The 21,140-nt window shown below is 38.2% G+C and overlaps 1 protein-coding gene across 2 annotated transcripts in view; it reads left to right on the forward strand.

The window, feature by feature from the left end:
• ATAD2B (ATPase family AAA domain containing 2B) overlaps window positions 1-10,438 on the forward strand; it is a 149,845-nt gene extending 139,407 nt beyond the window's left edge. For both annotated transcript variants that reach the window (XM_027113730.1, XM_027113731.1), the window contains exons 25-28: window positions 468-1,151; window positions 3,700-3,827; window positions 4,137-4,265; window positions 7,026-10,438. In XM_027113730.1, coding sequence (XP_026969531.1) covers window positions 468-1,151; window positions 3,700-3,827; window positions 4,137-4,265; window positions 7,026-7,067 — 983 coding nt within the window. In that variant the 3' untranslated portion in view covers window positions 7,068-10,438. The remainder of the gene's footprint in view (window positions 1-467; window positions 1,152-3,699; window positions 3,828-4,136; window positions 4,266-7,025) is intronic.
• The last annotated feature ends 10,702 nt before the right edge of the window (window positions 10,439-21,140 follow it).

A 21,140-nucleotide genomic window follows, 5' to 3' on the forward strand; every position in this document is an offset into this window, starting at 1 on the left:
ATACTTTAATTTCCTTTCATGGTTTAGAAGCTCTTGGGTGATCTTGCTGACAAAGCACTCATCTTCCTGGTGGAAGTCCAGGGCTATAGCCCCAAACCTTCCAGGCAGCTTGGTAATGTGGTCATTCCCTAAATGTGTGTATAGTACGCTTGGCCCCTGCATGTTAGGAATTAGGAACAGCTATAAAGTAGAATCCAGGGCAGTGGTAAAAAGTGAGTGCTGAGTAAACTCATACAGGAAATAAATGTAAATTCCTTTCATTCTTCAGAGTTCATCCCTGACTTCATATCCATTTTACTTGTAGTTTGTGAGGATTAGTCAGCATGGATGTCAAGAGCTAAGTAGTTTTTGTCTGTGTGTTACGCTAGTATGGGTTTACTTTCGTTTGGGTCTTACTTAATAAACATTTGTAAAACAAGCATTGCATTCCAGGTTCTACATATCTTTTTCCCTTCTTTGTAAAATAGTTCGAGTTCGGAGAAAATCAAGGCGGCGATCACAGTGGGGTAAAGGAATTATTAAGAAAAGGAAAGTCAATAATTTAAAAAAAGATGAAGAGGACACCAAATTTGCTGACTATGAGAATCATCTGGAGGACAGGAAATTGCTAGAAAATGGAGAGTTTGAGGTAAGCACTGACTGCCATGAAGAAAATGGAGAAGAGACTGGAGACTTATCTATGACCAATGATGAATCATCGTGTGACATCATGGACATGGACCAGGGGCGGAGGCTTAACAACGGAGCGGGCACAAAAGAGAACTTTGCATCTACTGAAGAGGAAAGTTCAAATGAGTCTCTACTGGTCAACAGCAGCAGTTCTCTAAATCCAGAACAGACATCTAGGAAAGAGTCTTTCCTTAAAGGAAGCTGTCTAAACGGTGAGGCCTCCACTGACAGTTTTGAAGGAATACCACTTCTGGAGTGTCAGAATGGCAAAGCTGAAGTAGTTTCTTTCTGTGGTAGTGGAGACAAATGTAGTTCTGAACAAAAGAATCTTCTGGAGGACCAGTCAAAAGAAAAACCAGAAGCTTCAAATGAAAATCACGGAGATGATGCTGAGAAACTAGAGGCAGTGGAATGTAGCAATAATGAGAAGTTCGAACCTGGCCCTGATGTGGAGGTTAAAGATGCAGAACTGGATAAAGAAGGTAGAGCTAATGTTTGAAAATTTTTCCTGAAGGTTTTAACTGCAGAGTTAATTAAGTGCATATTTTATCTGGTCCCCAGTAGCAATAGTTGATAAATAATTATACCCCTTTGAGAATCTGTTGCACTTTTCACCCCTTTGCCTAGAAAAGTGTACACATACGTAATAAATTTTGGTGAATGTTTCAGAGGGTTTGTGGTCCAGAATGCATTGCTTACCTGGCTGCTTCCTCTTCTGCTTCCCACCTGATTGTCATCCCTGTCCTAATGGATTTATGACTAAAAGCTGAGTAGATCCACAAGTGTTAGGAAGATGGATTTCTAACAGAAGGATTATTGGGGTGGGGTGGGGGTGGGTGAGAAGACTTGGATACTGTAGCAGTATGGTATAGTAAAGTTATATAAACCCACATTAAATTACCACTCGTGTTCATTATAATCATGTGACTCTGAGCTAGTTGCTTATATTCTCCAACCCTGTGTCTTTTATCTTCTAAATTAAACTTCAGAGTGGTGCCACTGCAGGGATTTATATAAGTCATGTATATTAATCGCCTCTCCTGGTAATGTACTAAGGTATATTCATGCCAGGCAGTCACTGTTAGTTGAATCTGAGGGATGTTTAGTCTAGGAGACTCTATCTATACGACCAGTGGCGGAAGAAAGCAGCAGAATCCTCACTGTCAAAGTTACTTTATTCTCGCAGAGTCAGAGCACTCTGCCCACTCCTGACTTGCTTTGGATATATGATTCTTCTAAGAAGCAGCAGAAAGGGGGCGTTGAGGGTTTCTGGCCCCACTTTGTTGTTTATCGTTATTCTTTAGCCCATAGTGAGATGGGGTGATTTAGAGATCTACTCTGCTCAGTGTACTGAATTTCCTTCCCGAATAAGCACTCTTCTTATACCAGGTTATCTTGAAATTGTATCATGCTCTCTAAATTGTGCGGAGTATATAGTGTTAGCCTGGGATTTGGGCTATGTGAGAAAGGTTTTTTAATGCCAGTTTTTTGAGCCCTCCAGTAGAATGAGAGAGTAGGATGGTATTCAAAGTCTTAGAATTCTTTTAATGGATAAAGAGAGAGGTACGGTTCTTGAATGCTGCCTGTTGAGAATTTTTCTTTTTCTCCAATATTTAATAATAGAAAGCAATTTTAAGAGCATTATTTATCCTGGGCTATCATATAGACAGAACTTAAAAAAATGTGTTGAAGCTAGAGTTAAGTAATGAATGGGACAGAGTGGGAAAAAGGGAGAGATTCCTGTTATGAGGCAGAATGGATGGGCAGGAGAAGTTCTTTTTAATGCTAGTTCACTATGAGATTTTAGTAAGCTCGCAGAAAAGGTTTAAATGAATATTATGTTCAGCTGGTGATCTAAAAGCTTTAAAGATATTTGTTGTGTAAACGCTTTACCTGAAGCTTTCATTTGTAACTGTCAGGGCAATGTAACCTCGTGTAGTGGTTCCTAATTCAGGTTTTTGGGCTTCTAGAAGTCCATGGATGTAATAGTGAGGATCCGTATGGTCTTAACAAAACTCCTAGCATATATTAATTGAACTGTAAATAAAGGCTTTCACTCTAAAGGCTTTCTGAAATATAAAATTTCTCTGGGTATATGTTTTTGAAGGCAACATTTTGGTTCGTTTGTTATTTATCTATATAGCAGGCATTGAGGAAGAGGAATTGTTTAAAGACTTGCGACTAAGAGAACTAATGCAGGAGGGAGGAGGAAGGGTCTCCTTAGTGGCCCTGAGCATGGGCCAGGTCCTGTATAAAGTTCTGAAGCAGTCCAGGTTTGTCCTTGTGTTGCCCCTGCCTCGGCCTCCTCTAAGAGTGCTCCTGCTTAGGGAGCGTAAGGCTTGATGGTTTACCTGCCCTCCCTACCCATCAGGGTGCCTGACGCTGTCAAGTTACACTCAGCGACCTCACAGTTTCTGCTTTTTCAGTGTGGCTGGTCTCAGCAAGATGTTGGGAGGAAAGTAATTAGATTATACTAATTCACTCTAAGGTAGGAGGATAGGACACTAGACCTTTTGCATTTTTAATCGGTTTATATTTTTAAGAGAAAATTTTGTGTAACACAGGCAGTATAACAGAGAAAAGAAAGACGTTTCAGGCAATGTTGAAGCAAATGTTTTGCATTGGGAGGCAGATATGAGGCAGGTTGGCCTCACTTTGTGTTAGTATCTGCTTTTCTAGGGTGCTTCCTTTCTTCTAGTTCTGAGAGCTCCGAATTTTAAAATGGTTATCATACAGAGAATGAAGACAGTTTATAAGTTACTGCTTAGAGCTGAAGATTACTCGTATCTTCCTTTTAGGGGATATGTTTGTTAAGATGATATTCTGGTATGACTTGGCTTTCATAGTTGTGGTCTAGTTCTCTTTAATCTGGGTTGCTTAGTCTTACATCCCTCAAAAAAATCATTTATTATTTAAAGAATTACGCGCTTATTCCAAAAGGATTTGTGGTGGGTAAAAGAATGTATAATTGTTTGTCTGATTTTTCTTAACTTTTATTTGCTGCAGTGCTTTTTTTTTTCCCAATTGTAGGTGCTTCTAAAGTAAAGAAATATCGTAAGTTAATTTTAGAGCAGGCAAAAACAACAAGCCTGGAACTGGTTCCAGAAGAGCCATCTGAGCCTGTGCCACCTCTTATAGTTGATCATGAGAGATTGAAGGTAAGCTTAGCTCTTCCCAGGCAGTTTTAAATGAATGGAAATAAAGCTAGATTTGATAATCTTTTGCTTTAACCTAGGAATATAGGTACTTCAGGGCTTCTAATGAAAAAGAGTTGTGTGTGTTTTGAGGGGTTTAGAAATATGAGAATGTTCTTGGTAATAAATTAAGCCCTGGAATCTTCTAAACTCAGGTGTCACTATTACACCATAGCATGTGGTGTCTGTTGCCTAGCATTTGAGTGGAACCATTTCAGTTTGAACAATGAAATCAAATTTCATTTTATTCTTTTTTCTTTTAATTTTTCTTAGAAATTGCTTGATTTGTTGGTAGATAAAAGCAACAATCTGGCAGTTGATCAACTTGAGAGATTATATTCTCTTCTTAGTCAGTGCATCTACCGTCACCGTAAAGATTATGACAAATCACAGCTTGTAGAGGTGAGTGCTTATTACTTCATCTGTGGAATAAACAAATATGTGCTTTTACTTGTCCCAAAGAAAAGAGGAAAAAAAAAATTATTTTAGTCTAAATCTTTCACCAAGTAACTGAAGAGTGGTTTGAAGATTTAAGATTAGAAGAATCATTAAGAGTTACAAAAATATACTCTTGGTACCATTTTGTCTCAGAACAGAAGTAATCTGGGATTCTTTGTTTATCAAAACACAGAGATTCATGGTTGGCAAATACACAGATTAGCATTCACAGTTCTCCCCTCCCTTACTTATCACTGACTTGACCGATTAAGCATATATCACTTCGGCCTATTGAATGTGAGCATGGCCTCACAGTCCATGTTACCACTGCTCCCGAGGTGGCCACTACTGGTTAAAAGGAGTTGGCGTGGGCCATGAGACTTACTGGCCACCCTATTATGATTGGAAGAGAACTTAAAAGTCATCTCATTTAATCAAATCTAGTCCTGTGAAATAACCACATGAAGGAGTTGTTGTCCTTGTGCTTAGACACTTTAGAGGTGAACCGTTCGCTTTCTGGACAACTCTGGGCCATAAGAAAGTTTTTTATAAATACAAGCTTATATCTCTATTCATATAATTTACATGATTAAGTCACAATTATTTTTGCGGTCATCTGAGCAAATAAAATGAATAAGACAAAAGTCTCTGCTCTCAAGAAGTATTTCTAGTATGTTAAAGATTTATGTATAGAGGATGTGATTATTTTGCATGTGTAAGAAAGAATATAAGCATACCTTGCTTTATTGCACTGTGCAGATATTGCGTTCTTTGCAAATTGAAGGTTTGTGGCAACATCGCCATTTTCCAGCATAATTTGCTCACTTTGTGCTTCTGTGTTAATAACATTTTGGTAATTCTTGCAATATTTCAAGCATTTTCATTATTGTACTTGTTATGGTGATCTGTGATTAGTGATCATTTTTTTAAAAAAATTTATTTATTTATTTATTTATTTACTTATTTATGGCTGTGTTGGTTCTTTGTTGCTGCACGCGGGCTTTCTGTAGTTGCGGTGAGCGGGGGCTACTCTTCGTTGCAGTGTGCGGGCTTCTCATTGCGGTGGCTTCTCTTGTTGCAGGGCACGGGCTCTAGGCGCGCGGGCTTCAGTAGTTGTGGCCCGCGGGCTCTAGAGCGCAGGCTAAGTAGTTGTGGCGCATGGGCTTAGTTGCTCTGCGGCATGTGGGATCTTCCCGGACCAGGGCTTGAACCCATGTCCCCTGCATTGGCAGGTGGATTCTTAACCACTGTGCCACCAGGGAAGTCCCTGTGATTAGTGATCTTTGATGTTATTGCAAAAAGATTATGACTCGCTGAAGGCCCAGACGATGGTTAGCATTTTTTTAAGAAAATTTTTAAAGCATTTAAAAAATTAAGGTGTGTACATTGTTCTTTAGACATAATGCCATTACACAGTATAGTGTAAACATAACTTTTATATGCACCGGGAAACTAAACAATTCGTATGATTTACTTTATTTGCTTTCGTCTGGAACGTAACATCTCCAGGGTATGCCTGTATTGGACTTGAATCAATGCAAGAGAGCATTTAAAAGTTACTTTGTAATCACATTTTTATGAGTCACATTTTTATGAATCTATTCTGACCTTATACAATATATAGAAATAACAGAAATAAAAACATCACCCATATCCCACCATCTAGAGGAAACTAATCAGCATTATTAATCTTTTAGAATATCTTCCATCCTTTAAAAATGTCTAGATGTACATTATGTGTATAAAAGTGTGAATATATATTTAAAAATTGGGATAGTATTGGATATTGTATTTTATAACAGAACTTTTCTCCTACTCAGTAACATGATGAAACATTTAGCAGAAGTAATTTTGATTGGTCATTTATAAGAACTTTTTGATCAGATGATAATCTGTTAGTATGGCCTGTTAGTTCTGTAGAGAGGTAGGATATAATTTCTTTGGAGGTGTTTAAAGATGGAAGGGAAAACCAAATGTCTTAGATGTATTTGACATTTGCCCATCTGAATGTAATGTGTGGGGTAGAGTTCTTTACTTTTTAAAAATTCTAGAACTTCTTTGTTCACGTGCTTGACATTTGATTAGCGTGAATGGATTGAATACTCTTCAGCAGTTGAAACACCTTGCAGTATGGGTCTTGGAACCCTGTAATCTAGGGGTCTCATTTAGGAGAGAAGGAATCTATAGCAGAATCACCGGTGAGTGGCATTCCTGGCATTGATGGCATCGACTCTTTCTGGCTTTTTTTTTTTTAAATTTCAGCTCTGATTGAAGTGAGTAGCACTGGGAGCAGGGTACGTTCTACTTTGGGTACAAGTTTTATTATACTGAATACATTCATTGTGCTTTGGGAGTCAGTCGAATATAATGAGTCAGGAAGGGTGCAGGCTCTGGAGTGAGGCTGCCTGTATTCAAATCCTGACTGCTGTTTTTAGCTGGCAGATTACTTATACATGTAAATTTCTTAGTACAGTATCTGGCACAATAAGTACTCATTGTTGCTAGCATCATCCTCATTAGCCTAAATGTAAAGTAGGAGGCATGTGGACGTGTCTAGGGCAGATAGGCTTACACAGTAGCTATGGTACTGTAATCAGGAATATATTTAAAGCTTAACTTTGTATCTAAAATTCTTTATCTAGAAAGTTAATTTGAAGTGAATTTTTCTGTAATGCTTTTGTCTTTCCTTTAATAGATAACGTGTACTTTTTTCCCCCCTTATAGGAGATGGAAAGAACAGTTCATATGTTTGAGACATTCCTATGAACCTTTCAAGAAGAGTGGTTTATCCTCTCCCATCTGCTCCTGCCAGAGCAGTCTTCTGAGCCATTCAATTTCAAATTGCACCAATTATGTGCAGAGCCTTGGTGTAAAGTGCTCTCTCACTCATTCTTTCTCTCTGTTGAATTTGGTGCTATTGTCTCAGGTACCTGAAACCAACCAGCCTACAAGAACCAAACAGAACTTCAGAAACATGTTGTATTTTCCACAAATAAAAAATACAACCCCACAGATTGGAGATTTTGGTGCTACAGAAACTGCTCTCACTTCTGCTTCTCTTTTTGTGCACTCTCTTTTGGAGACCTCTCTTAGGGAGCAGACCAGCAAACACGAGGAAACTGGATGGGGCAGTTCTAAGTGTGTTGAATTGTTTAAACAGTGGGCAACCTTTCCCCCCCCACCCCCCTTTTATCATATTTGTTTTTATTTTTTCTTCTGGGTAACAGACTGAAGCCTGTTTTAAAGTTGGCTATGGTATATTCTGGTGGGAAACTGAAGAAACTGGATAAAATTAGATTAGGCTCTTTAGAACTGCCTTTAATGTGCCTTTTTATTCGAGAAAGATAAGGCTAAACACAAGGATGGGCTTACTTGTAGCAAATGGATTAGAATGTTTTCTTCGGTCACAACCCTGAAAATAAGTTTTGATACTCTGTATCATTAAGAGGCAACCAGTGTTGTGGTATAAAATGCCTATCTTGTTTTCAAAACTCGATCAAGACAGTGGTTAAGCCACATAATATACTAAAATGGTAAGTTTTCCTGTATGGTCCGTTTCTGTTTAAGAAACATAATAAAACAACAACAACAAAAAATTCACAGTCCATCAAAAAACACACACCCTTTTTGGTATGGATGACAATGATGGTCAGAAAATAGAGTGACACTCTATTTTCTTCTGTCAATGGCAGTTTAATAGTTATTCATGTTTGAGTTCCCCGAGAAGAACGATTTTCATGTATAATAAATTGTTACAGTTTTGGTTTAAAGCCCGGACTTGCCAAATGGACAGAAAAGAGAGGAATTTGGCAGAAGCTCCATAAAATTCATTTTCTATATGCATAGTTGCAAGTGAGCTCTGGTATGGTCCTTGAATAACAGTATTAATGTTTAAATCCCTTATCATAAGCTTACCTTCACAACTATTCGTTTTGATTGGAACCTGTTTTGGATCTTGTTAAGCGATTTCTGTGACTTGTACTTATCTAAAATTACTTATGGGTTACTAGTTTTACAAAAACTTTCTACAAATTCAGAGACACAGTCTAGGCAGTTGCAAAGAGACAAAGGGAGTGCAGTGACATTTTTTATCAGATGATTTTTAAACAAAAAAGTAGAAAATTTTGACAAGTTTTCTTGATATCTTCATTCATTATAGCTGTTAGCTGCAGGTGTGTCTTTACAATATATGCAACACATGTAGTTTGGGTTTCAATTAGAGCAAACGGTCTTGGACTACTGCAGAGATAATGAGCTACCTCAGCTTTTTGTATTTTAGTTACCAACAGTGTCTACAGAGTTCTGTATTCACTTTGCCACCGTTTACATGCTGAAGCTAAGGTACTTGTCTCCTCGTCTCTGGCTTTGTAGGGTGCCGGATGCCAGCGCAGAAAGCACACTTTGGCCAAGGCTACTGCAGTAATCTGAAGTGCTTCTTTGCATTTACATTAACATTTTATGCCTTCTAATTCTAGTTTAATTTTTAAATAATGCCACTTGTTTTCTTTATACCTAGGAAGTTTTCAAAATATTCAGTTAGTCATATATAATTCAAGATACTACCCATGTAGGCACACTGTATTTTAAGGTGGGCAAGTGCGATTAACGATGAACCAATTTTAAAGGGGAGGTTATTTGAAACCTCTAATTTGATTATTGGGAGGATTTTCATGCTTACTTTAGTAATTTATTACCATCATACCAGTTCAAGCTATTTTACAGTCTAATACATTAGCATTTTGTATTTTGATGGAAATTGTTACAGAATTTAAAGATTTGATGAAATAAGATGTAGCAGATTTTTTGTAGCAAGTTTCTGGTAAAAGGGTTTTTTGCAAGTCTCAGGTTCTTGCTGCACTATTTTTCTTTAAATATTTATTCCAGTTAACTCTAATTCAGAAGCATTCTGTTCAAGTAACAGCAGCACTTGTGAATAGAAAAAAAAAATGCACATGTTCTTAGTAGTTTACTAAATTTGTACAAGTTAATTAAGATTTTAGCCATCAGTGAGTTTGACAAGGGAAATTTATTTCTGTTTAGCATTAAAATGCTTCCAAAAGATCAAGTTTTTTAATTTTAACCTTGATATAGATGGAGAAATAGGAGGCAACCTCAGTATGATAGGAACTGCCACTTTGAACAGTTTAGGTCTTAAAGAGAAAGCCAATCTAATGCCATGGGGAGAAAAATGAGGTGAAATTGTACCAACTCCTCTGGCCCCTCCCCCCCCCCCCCCACTATACCAGTTTTTCTTATTTTACAGATATCTGGTGGTTCTATAGTTTAAAGCAGCTTGTGAAATTATCCAAGTGGACTCAATTTTGTTTACCTTTCTGTAAGTTCTTAATTTTTGCCGTATAGCATTGGCAAAAATATGTACAAATTGACCTCTGTTCTTATTTCCTATTGTGAGCATTATAAATGATACGCTCCTGTGTAGAACCTTGCTCTCAGATCACTAAAATATGTATCACGGCACAGCCCAACAATAATTAATGCTCAGCTGTGGGGACCATAGGAGCCTTTTGAAGATGATGGAACCGCACTAGGGTTGAAACTGATGGCTGTGGAGTTAATTGTGTTTTTGAGCTTGAATCTCACCTGTGATTTTTTTTTTTTAATGTCCTTTCATGACTTGATTTTTCTCATATGCCAATAAATGTATTTGTAGGTTTACTGGATTTTATTTTTAGGGAGTGGGGTGGTAATATCTTCCCATTTTTTGATTAAGTTGGTTCAGCTATGGTGCTATTCAGTAGGTATCTTCAGTGTCAGGTCCCGTAGCTGAATGCCATTGTTATTATAATTATTATTTGTAATCACATTGTAAGCTTGAATTTGGACTTGTACCTACATCTTTTGTATTTTGTACATTTGGTTATTTAGACTTTGGGAGTCCTCTTTGGTTTCAGTCATGTATGTCTACTTTGCAGATTAAGTACACTTCATCAACTATGGTCTGTTTTGGGTTTGTAGTTTAATTTAGAATTGTGTTAAGTTGGTATTTTGCATTTGACTTCATTTTACATTAGTTTGAAATAAATTATTTAATTTTTGAATTCTGGAATTTTGAACATTTACTGTAATTTGTAATATAACTGCTGTGAAATACTTGAATAAAGATGACAAGAAAAACATGTCTTTCTTTAGCTTAATTATGATTACTGTTGGCTGCAAGTGCAATGCTACTTTTCTAGCTGAACTCATTATTTTGTAGCTAGGACGTATTGATGTTTATTAATTAAGCATGCCAAAAATCTTGTTATATGATTCTTTTAGATTTTAGTAGCCCTCAGTATTTTTTATCTAAAAGTTTTTCTGTTGAGAAAGTGTGGTTTTAACTTCAATTGAAGATTGTCTAAAAGTCGTTGTGTAGCAGCAAATGGATTACTTCTGAAATTTGTTTTTCTCATTGGAAGACTATGCTACAATAGACGATCAGGTAGTATGGTTCACTTAATCTATAGTGTTTTCTCTTAAATCAAGTAGTTATCAGTGTATTTTGAACAATACGTAGAATTTAAATGTGGAGAGAGATTTCATACCAGAATTTTGAGAGGCTTATTGCTTTAAGTGAATAGAATGTTCTTGGCTTTAGATTGCCCATGTTTCTGCTGTCTGCCACGAGACACCTTTTCATGTCCCAAGATTAGTATACTAAACTTCCTCTATATAAATCTTTAATTTTCTTTTTTTCCTTTTCTTTCACAGTAAAAAGGAACTGTTTGAATTTGAGTAAGACTTTTTCTTGGTTTTGCAGATTGTATAATTTTTACTTTTTTTTTTTTAAATATTCATTAATTTACCTATCTATATTTGGCTGCATTGAGTCCCAGCAGCAGCACACAGGATCCCTTGTTGCAGCGTGCGGGCTTCTCTCTGGTTGTGGTACATGGGCTCCAGAGCACGTGGGCTCTGTAATTGTGGCATGTGGGCTCAGTAGTTGTGGCGCATGGGCCTAGCTGCCCCGCGGCATGTGGGATCCCAGTTCCCCGACCAGGGATCAAACCCACGTCCCCCGCATTGGAAGGCGGACTGTCAACCACTGGACCACCAGGGAAGTCCCTAATTTTTACTTTTGATTGTCTGTATCAAAAGACTGGTAATGATAAACCTGGGAAACAGATTTTTTTAAACCTTTATCTGGGGCTTCCCTCGTGGCGCAGTGGTTAAGAATCCACCTGCCAATGCAGGGGACATGGGTTTGAGCCCTGGTCCGGGAAGATCCCACATGCCACGGAGCAACTAAGCCCTTGCAACACAACTACTGAGCCTGTGCTCTAGAGCCCGTGAGCCACAACTACCGAAGCCCACGCACCTACAGCTCTTGCTCCGCAACAAGAGAAGCCACCGCAATAAGCCCACGCAGCACAGCAAAGAGTAGCCCCTGCTCGCTGCAACTAGAGAAAGCCTGTGTGCAGCAACGAAGACCCAACGCAGCCAAAAATACATACATACATAAATAAATTTATTAAAAAAAATAAAGCTTTATCTGAATCCTTAGAGAGTTTATAACTGCATATGAGTCTCAGTCAAGTTTTGAGGGCTCCAAGGATGAAGCTGGGTTTATGTATCCAGTTTTAGTTTCCATCAGACTCAAAACTACAGTAAAGTGAGAGACTAATATTTAAGTACCTACTTCATTTTATCCCTTTGCCCAAACACCTGAAAAGTTACCTCTTGGCTGTTTTTTAAAATACAAATTCCCTCTCTGACCCACACAGTCGTATGTCTGTTATGTCCTAGGCACTATGCTAGACATATGTGATACACAGGTGAGATATTCTCTATCCTTAAGGAGCTTATAGTCTGCTAGGGGCGGTTGGTACAAATACTAGTAGTAATTATTCAGTGGGTTAAGGGCTGTAATAGAAGGAACACAGTGTTGTTCAGAGTTCTAAGAAGGGAACCAATTGATTCTGTTTAGGGATGGAGGCAATGAGGGAAGCCTTCCGAGGGAGCTGGCATTTTATTTGCCCTTTGCCTCTACCTGGCTTTTCTATAGTCTAGTCCCACTTTACCAAAACTTCTTCTTAGTTTCTTGTGACCCTTCATATTGTATCGTATCACTTTCACCACCTGGAGTATCTTAATGTGTTGAAATCTTGCTCATATTTCAGGAGTGGGCCTAGATTCTACACCAATAAATCTCCTGTACGCTATCATTCATCCTCAGAACTTAGCTGTATTTTGTACTGTGTAACATAGTAAATTACTAGTGTTATGTAAATCTTAGTAATTTATTCACGTGGGAAAGGGGATACAAAAGAAGTATTATATTTTATATTCCTTGTAGGAATTTAAAACAATGCTGGACATATAGAAAATGTGTAATTCTTTCTGGTTTAATTGACATAGAAGGCTGAAACTTATCTAAATCATCCTTTCATAGGTTCAACAAATACACGGTAAGTGCCTACTGTATGCCAGGCACTGTTGCAGAAGTTGGAAATAAAGCAGCAAAAAAAAAAAAACAGAAAAAGTCCCTGTCTTCATGGAGCTTAAGTTCTTTTAGATGTAATGTGCCAGATTTCTGTCATGGTTGATCAGGGTTCAAACTATTTTTTTAAAGTGTTCTTTCTTTAAGCATTGCATGAAGCATTTTGTTAAAAATTTGCCAAGAACCCTCCTTTTTCCTTTTTGCTTTTCTTATATTTTCCATCTTATGAATAAGACCATGTCCATCAAGTATCCAAATCTTGTCATCCTAAATTTTATCCTCTTATGGTACATCTCATTCTAATCATGCAGCATGTTCTGTTGATTTTTTTTCTCCCTTTAAACTTGTCAAATATCCATCACCCCTTCTCCATCTTCGTTGCAGCTGACTTAGTTTGGGCACTAATCCTTTAGTTTGAACTAGTGTAAAAGTCATCAGTTTGAGGGAAAGTAAACATGGGCAAGGCATTGTGTCTATCTTCAATGAGATTGTTATATCACATTTACTAGGTGGCAGGGACTGTTCTGAGTATTTCACAAATACAGATAGAAACTCTTTAATCCTATGAGAACCTTATGAGATAAGTTATTATTATCCTCATTTTACAGGCCAGGAAACTGAGACATAAAGTAATTCGCCCAAGGTCACACAGCCAGGATTCAAATGCAGGCAGTCTGGCTCCAGAGTTGATGCCCTTAGTCACTATGCTTGACTTCTTGTATGGGTAGACGAACACACAAACATCATTTCAGTATAACATGGCATGTGTTACAGTTGAGTTCTGCATAAGGCACTATAGGTGTACAGAGGAGGAGCATGTAGCCCAACCTCAGAGAAGCCTTCCTGAGAAACCTGATGCCTGAGCTGAGGCATCAGGATAGGACAGGCCTTCCAGGCAGAAGGAGCAACAGAAGCACAGATTGAGAAGTGAAATAGCATGACAGCTGCAGGGGAAAGTACAAGCAGTTCCGTGTCACTACAGGTCAAAATTTATTTAACAAATTAATTTGAGCAACTGCCACTTGCCAAGCACAGTTCTTGGCATTAGAGTTACAGCTGAGGACAGGACAGCAAGGTCCTGCTTCTCTTGGAGCTTACAGTTCAGTGGGCAAAGAGTAAACAAGATGTTATCTAGTAGTGGCCAATGCCTGGGTGACAGTATGTCTACTGGCATCACCCTGTAGTAGTAATAGCAAACATCTTCGTGTTAGGTACTATTTTAAGAATTAACCATTTAATTATCACAGCAATTATATGAGGTAAGAACTGTCATTGGTTCCGCTTACCAGAAGGGGAAACTGAAATAAGGAGTTGGTTAAGCAACTTGCCCGAGGTTACACAACTAATGAGTGTTAGCTGGGGTTCTGTCTTGTGTTGCTTCAGAGCTTGGATTCTTATCTATCATTAAGGTGAAAGAGAAATTCACTTGCCCTTATTCAAGTTTTTCTCCCCTATTAATAAACATTTTTTAAACTACAGAATACTACAGAGAATAATATAGTGTGCATATTCCCACCATCCAGAATTAAATGCTAACAGTTTGTCATAATTGATTTTGTTCTTTTTATAAAGAAAAACAAATTCTGGATAAGGTTGAAGTTCCCTTTCTACTCCTCCCCAGTCCCATTCCTTTACTTTCTTCCCCAGAGGGAGCCACTTTGATGCCTTTGATGAGTATCTTTCTTGTCTGTGTTTTTAATTTATTATTTGAGAAGGTAATAGTGTGGGTGCTGAGCCAGACTGAGTTTGAATCCTAGGTATGTCCATTCTTGGCTATGTGACATTCTGCAAGTTACGTCACCTGTCTGCACATCAGTCTATTTGGAACATGGAGGATAATGATAGCACTAAGCCCACGATGGTTATTGTGGGGATTATGTATTTGAGTCAACATATATAAAGCACTTGGAACAGTACCAGGCACATAGTAAATGTTCAAGAATTCTTAGTCATTACTGCGCTGATTATACAAATATTATATTTGTATGTACCCATAAAAATGGTTTCGGTTTTTTTTTTTTTTTTTTTTTTTTGCGGTACACGGGCCTCTCACTGTTGTGGCCTCTCCCGTTGCGGAGCACAGGCTCTTGGACGTGCAGGCTCAGCGGCCATGGCTCACGGGCCCAGCCACTCCGCGGCATGTGGGATCCTCCCGGACCGGGGCACAAACCCGCGTCCCCTGCATCAGTAGGCGGACTCTCAACCACTGCGCTACCAGGGAAGCCCTCGGGTCAGTGTTTTGATTAACAGAAGAAGCCTAGCCTCAGGGAAAGAAGTTCCATATTAGCTAACCCTCTCCGCCTCATCCTTGATGAGTTTCAAGCCAAGAAAGATGAAAGAAACCTGGACTGGAGAAAAGAGGGTGAGTAAAGCAGAGAAACGTTTAGTGTTTTTCTTACATATGTGATGTCTTTTACAAGTTAAACAAAATGTTATCTTGGCCTTTCCCCCACTAGCCATTTACTGGAGATAAGGAAGTTAGAATGTGATGATCCCATCCAGGTATCCATTACAGCAGTGTGTTTAATATCACACAGCATTGTGGATTAATCACTAGTGAGTTGCTAACAAAGTTTTGAATTTAATAGGCCAACATTTTTTGGGGTTGTAATGGTTTTGGGAGGTAAGGGTCAAAAAGTCAGTTTGGAAGACTGAGTAGACTTGTTTAGAATTAAAGATATATATATATGGAAGTATAGTGGAAGATAAAGCTGTGTGTGTAGTTTGGGGTCTTGTTATGGAGGACTAGGCTTAAGATATTTTTTACTTTATCATGTGACAATCCTTGAACATTTTTGAACAACACTATGGCATGTTGAAAATGGAACTTTAGAAATATTAATTTGACAGATACATACAAAATAGAAAATTTCTTTCTTCAAGATATGTTGACTGCCTGTCATATGCCAAGTAAGTGCTAGACATGGGAGTTAAAAAGCTAGGTAAAACAGTCCCTGCCCTTGGAAATAAATATTCAGTAGAAGATGACACAGTAAGAGAAAAAAATGTTTTAAGTTAGGTAAGTGCAATGATAATGGTTTAGCTTAGGTGCCATTGGAGCACAGAGGAAGGGAACTCAACTCACCTAGGAATTCATAGGAGGTTCTTCAGGTGGATATGATATTTTAACAGCATCTCAAAAAGTGAAGGAATATATGCAGTAAAATACTGGGGGAGAACATTCCAGGAAGAGGGAACAGTATAACAAAGGTATAGAGACAGAGGCAAACATGTTAAGTTCAGGCAACTATGGGCACTTCTAGTTTGCTCTTTCTAAAGCAAAGTAAAGAAAAAAATAGTATTAGAGGTTTAACAAGGACTTTATTTGCCTTTCTCGTATTCCAGGTAAGGGATGCTGCAGGCCTGAACTTGGGAAGTTGAGAAAGGGACAGTTTGCAGAAAATGTAGAGTGATTGTATTTTGGGGATGAGGATAAAAGAGGAGCCTGGAATTGCTCTTAGGTTTTGGCCTGGGTAAGCAGATAGATAAGTAATGCCATTAGCTGAGAATGAACAGGAGAGAATAGCAAATCTGGGGTGAATGCAGTATTGGACATTTTGACATTCAGGTCCAGCAGACATTTAGATTAATACATCTGAAGCTTGGGAGAGTTCAGAGCTGGACACTTTTGGGGTTAGCTGCCATAAGTGTTATTCAAACTGTGAATGTGAATCAGACCACTTAGGTAGTGCTTCAAAGCAGAATGAAAATGGTACATAGAGGAACAAAAATGTATAAACAGCACTAGAGGATGTCTCTTACAAAGGGGACTGATCCTACTTTCTCAAAAGCAGCACTACCAAAAGAGTGGTGTCACCAAACTCAAGGAGAAAATGTTATATTTAAAATGGACAACAGTATCAAATGCTCCAGTGGAGACCAATGAAATATATACTAAAACATTGCCAGTAGATATGACAGTTTGGTAATCTTTGTTGTTTTCAGGAAAAAGGGAAGGAGTGAGAGCATAACTAGAGAGGTACACAGGGTTGAGGAAAGGATTTTGATAAAAGTGAAAAAGACTGAGCATGTTATACACTGAAGGAATGGAGATGATGGTAGCAGTGGTGGAGGTAGCTAACATTTATTGAAAAGGTGCTGGATTCCGGGTCCTCTTCTGAGGGCTTTACTCTTCACATCAACCCTATGAAATAGATACTGTTTTCCTCATTTCACTGATGAGGAGAGTTAATCACAGAGATTGTTACTGATACATGACTGACAGCTAGTAAAGAGCAGAAGGAGAATTTGAACCCTGGGATTCTGACACAATAGTCCAGTTACTTACCATTATCCTGTATTGCCTCAATAGAAAGGTGGAGGTCGAAGATTTGGAAGAGGTGATAATTAATGGATCAAGATTTCAGAAAAGATGGAGTGGGGGGATAAAATCAGGAACATAGGTGGCAGTGTTGGTCTTGAATAAGAGTAAGGATTTTTTATTCTTGAAGACCAGAAACTGGGTACAGATGGACGTGGTAAGTTTGGGGACTGGATAGGATATTACGAAGCTTAGGAAATTAATACCTGCTGGTGTCAAACTTTTCCTATCAAATATTTATGTATGTATTGAATTTATACCTTTTTATTATAAAACATAACAGATATGGAAAATTGCTTAAAACAAATGTGTAACTTATCATAAACTGTTATAAGATGTAACCACCATCCAGGTAAAGAAAATAACACTTTGTCAGCCAAGTCAGAAGCTTTCCATGTGCTCCATTCCAATTAAAACCCTCTTTTTCTCCCCAAATGTAACCACTATTCTAACATTTATGATAATGATGTTTTTGCCTTCCTTATAGTTTTATCACCTGTGTGTATTTCTAGACATTTAAGTTTTTCCTGCCTTTTTTTCCTTTCGTCTTTAAAATATCTTAATCTACATTTAAGTTTTTCCTGCCTTTTTTTTCCCTTTTGTCTTTAAAATATCTTAATCTACAGATTCCTCCTTCTTCTCTTTTTTCCTTGTCATTAGTTTGTTGAAGAAACCAGTTTTGACCTGTTGAATTTCCCAGAGTCTGGATTTTGCTGATTGAATCCCTTTGATGCAGCTAACATGTTTGTTTGTCCTCTGTATTTCCCATAAATTGGTGCTTGGATCTAGAGCTGTGCTGTCCGATACGGTAGCCACTAGCCACATGTGGCTATTGGGCGCTTGAAATGTGGCTAGTCCAAACTGAGATATACTATAAGTGTAAAATGCACACCTATTTTAAATGCACACCTATTTTTCTATCTAGTTCTTTTTTCTCTTGTAATGTGGTTATTTGAAAACACATGTGTGGGACTTCCCTGGTGGTCCAGTGGTTGGGACTCCACGCTTCCACTGCAGGAGGTGTGGGTTCAATCCCCGGCTGGGGAACTAGGATCCTGCATACCACATGACACAGCCAAAACAAAGCATGTGGCTTGCATTGTGTTTCTATTGGATAGCACTAATCTAGAGGCCTAATCAGATTCGGATTTTATTTTGTTATTTTGTGCGAGACTACTTTATAAGTGATAATGAGTGTGTTCTTCTGCTTGGAGGCACATAGTACCTGGTTGTCGTTCTTTTTGTGATGTTAGCAGTAATCGATACTCAATGCCTAGATACCTTAATTCATTAGAGTTTGCAAATGGTGAGTTCTAATGAAATCACTCCTTACTAATTTATTATTGCCTTGTCTATTATCCGGCTATTCAGTAGTGCAAATTATATAGGAAAGGTAGGATTAATGTTTGATTCTTTTTTTTAAATTTTTATTTATTTGGTTTCACCGGGTCTTAGTTGCGGCAGGCGGGCTCCTTAGTTGCAGCTCGCTGGCTCCTTAGTTGCGGCACGTGGGCTCTTTAGTTGTGGCATGTGACCTAGTTGCGGCATGCATGTGGGATCTAAGTTCCCTGACCAGGGATTGAACCCGGTCCCCCTGCATTGGGAGCACGGATCCTTATCCACTGCGCCACCAGGGAAGTCCCAAGTTTGATTCTTTACCTTTATTAACCAGTTTTAAAAATGAATGATGGGGGCTTCCCTGATGGTTCCGGGGTTAAGAATCCGCCCGCCAATGCAGGGGACAGAGGTTTGATCTCTGGTCTGGGAAGATCCCACATGCCACGGAGCAACTAAGCCCGTGTACCACAACTGCTGAGCTTGCACTCTAGAGCCTGTGAGCCACAACTACTGAAGCCCGCACGCCTAGAGCCTGTGCTCTGCAACAAGAGAAGCCACGACAATGAGAAGCCTGCACACTGCAATGAAGAGTAGCCCCCACTCACTTCAACTAGAGAAAGCCCGTGCACAGTGACGAAGACCCAACACAGCCAAAAATGAAAACAAATAAATTAATTAAAAAAGAATGAATGATGTCCCCATCCACAGGTGAAGAATTTGTTTTCTTGGTATCATTATGAATTCATAGATTTAAGCCTATGTAATATATTTCAATGCACTGCCATTATTATGCTTATTCCTGCTAAAATGGTCCAATCTCTGGCCAGTGGGAACCTTTTCAAGTTGGTTCCTGAGTCCTCTGGACACAACCCTATTATATTAGTCTTTGTTAGCTTTTGATCTCTGTTGTGTCTGTAGTGCTATCTCCTCTTTTGTTCCTGATATTGGCAATTCATGTCTTTTCTCTCTTGCTCTCTTTTTTTTTTTTCCCTTGCTCAGTCTGTTTTTATTCATCTTTTCAAAAAACTAGTTTTAGGTTTCATGGATTTTTCCTATTTTTTCCATTTTCTCTTTCATTTTTCTGATTTCTGCTCTTAAGTTTATTTCCTTCCTTCTTCTTTTGTGTTAAGTTTCTTAAACTGAAAGTTTAGATTATTGGTTTGAGACTTCTTTTCTTTTCTAATGTAATCACTTAATGTTAAAAATTTATAAGCACTTCTTTAGCTGCATCCCACACATTTTTGAAATGTTGTATTTTCCTTTTCATTCATTTCAAAATATTTTCTATTTTACCTTGAAATTTCCTCTTGACTCCTGGATTATTTAAACGTGTATTGTTTAGTTTGCAAATATTTGGAATTTCCCAGATTTTGTGTTAATGACTTCTCATTTAATTCTGGTAAAGTCAACATAGTCAGTATGATTTTAATTCTTTTAAATTTATTCTGCTTTGTTTAAAATTTGATCTGCCTTCATTAGTGTTTTATGTCGACCTGAAAAAGAAATGTGTATTCTGTCGTCGTTGGATGGAGGGTTCTATAAATTTTAGTTAGATAACATTGGTTGCTCACGTTGTTTAGATCTTCTGTATCCTTGTTGACTTTCTGTCTACTTGTATTAATTACTAAGAGAGGAGTGTTGAACTCCCCAACCATAACTGTAGATTTGTCTATTTCTCCTTTCAGTTCTGTCAGTTTTTGCTTCTTATAGCTTGACCCTCTATTGTTAGTTGTATACACATTTAAAATTGTTATGCCGTCTTGGTGAATTGAACTGCTTATCATTATGTAATATTCTTCTTTATCCCTTGTAATTATCCTTGTTCAGAGTCCTCTTTGTCTGTTACTAATATGGCTACTTTAGTTTTTTTTAAATTAGTGTTTTTATGGTACGTCTTTTCCCATCATTTTACCTTCCTTTGCCCTGGCCTGTCATCTTTCCATATATGTAACTTCCTTCTCCAACAAGAAAGATAGCTCCTTTATCCTGAATATATGTATTTATTTTCTAAATTCTTTTTTTTTTTTTTTTTTTTTTTTGCGGTATGCGGGCCTCTCACTGTTGTGGCCTCTCCCGTTGCGGAGCACAGGCTCCGGACGTGCAGGCTCAGCGGCCATGGCTCACGGGCCCAGCCGCTCCGCGGCATGTGGGATCCTCCCGGACCGGGGCACGAACCCATGTCCCCTGCATCAGCAGGCGGACTCTCAACCACTGCGCCACCAGGGAAGCCCCTTCTAGATTCTTAATTACATAAAAGGTAATTAGATAAGTTAGCCCATACTACCAAAAAAACCTCAAACCTACTAAGTAGAGTTCAAATTCTGTTTATAGTGCTTTTTGTCTTTAGTCTGAGGGCATATAGTCTAAATACTGTGTTCAAAAGTTACTTCGGTTAATCTTCTTTATGCCCATCTACTCTGGTTGTGTTATTCTTTGAAATATAGTTAGGTTCTTTTGTTTTTTTGTTTGTGTTCAGTTTTAATGTCCCTCTTATTCTTGTTGTTTATGTGTTTTAATATGTAAAACATTAACATACTTACAAAAGTCATGACTGTGCAAAATAGTTCGATCCAGAGAAGTATCACTGCTCCTATCCCTTCCACTATGGAAGGTAAACAACCTCATTTGTTTCTCTTTATCTGCTGTTTCTTTTGCTAAAATAAAGTTACATGTATATTTTCTTATTTTCCCCCTTTATTCTTACACAGAAGGGAGTTGTTCTAGATATTCCTCTGCACAC

The sequence above is a fragment of the Aethalodelphis obliquidens genome, unplaced genomic scaffold (assembly GCF_003676395.1).
Source record: "Aethalodelphis obliquidens isolate GAN/ISIS:26980383/991018 unplaced genomic scaffold, ASM367639v1 scaffold12, whole genome shotgun sequence".
In the NCBI taxonomy this organism is placed as follows: Eukaryota; Metazoa; Chordata; class Mammalia; order Artiodactyla; family Delphinidae; genus Aethalodelphis; species Aethalodelphis obliquidens.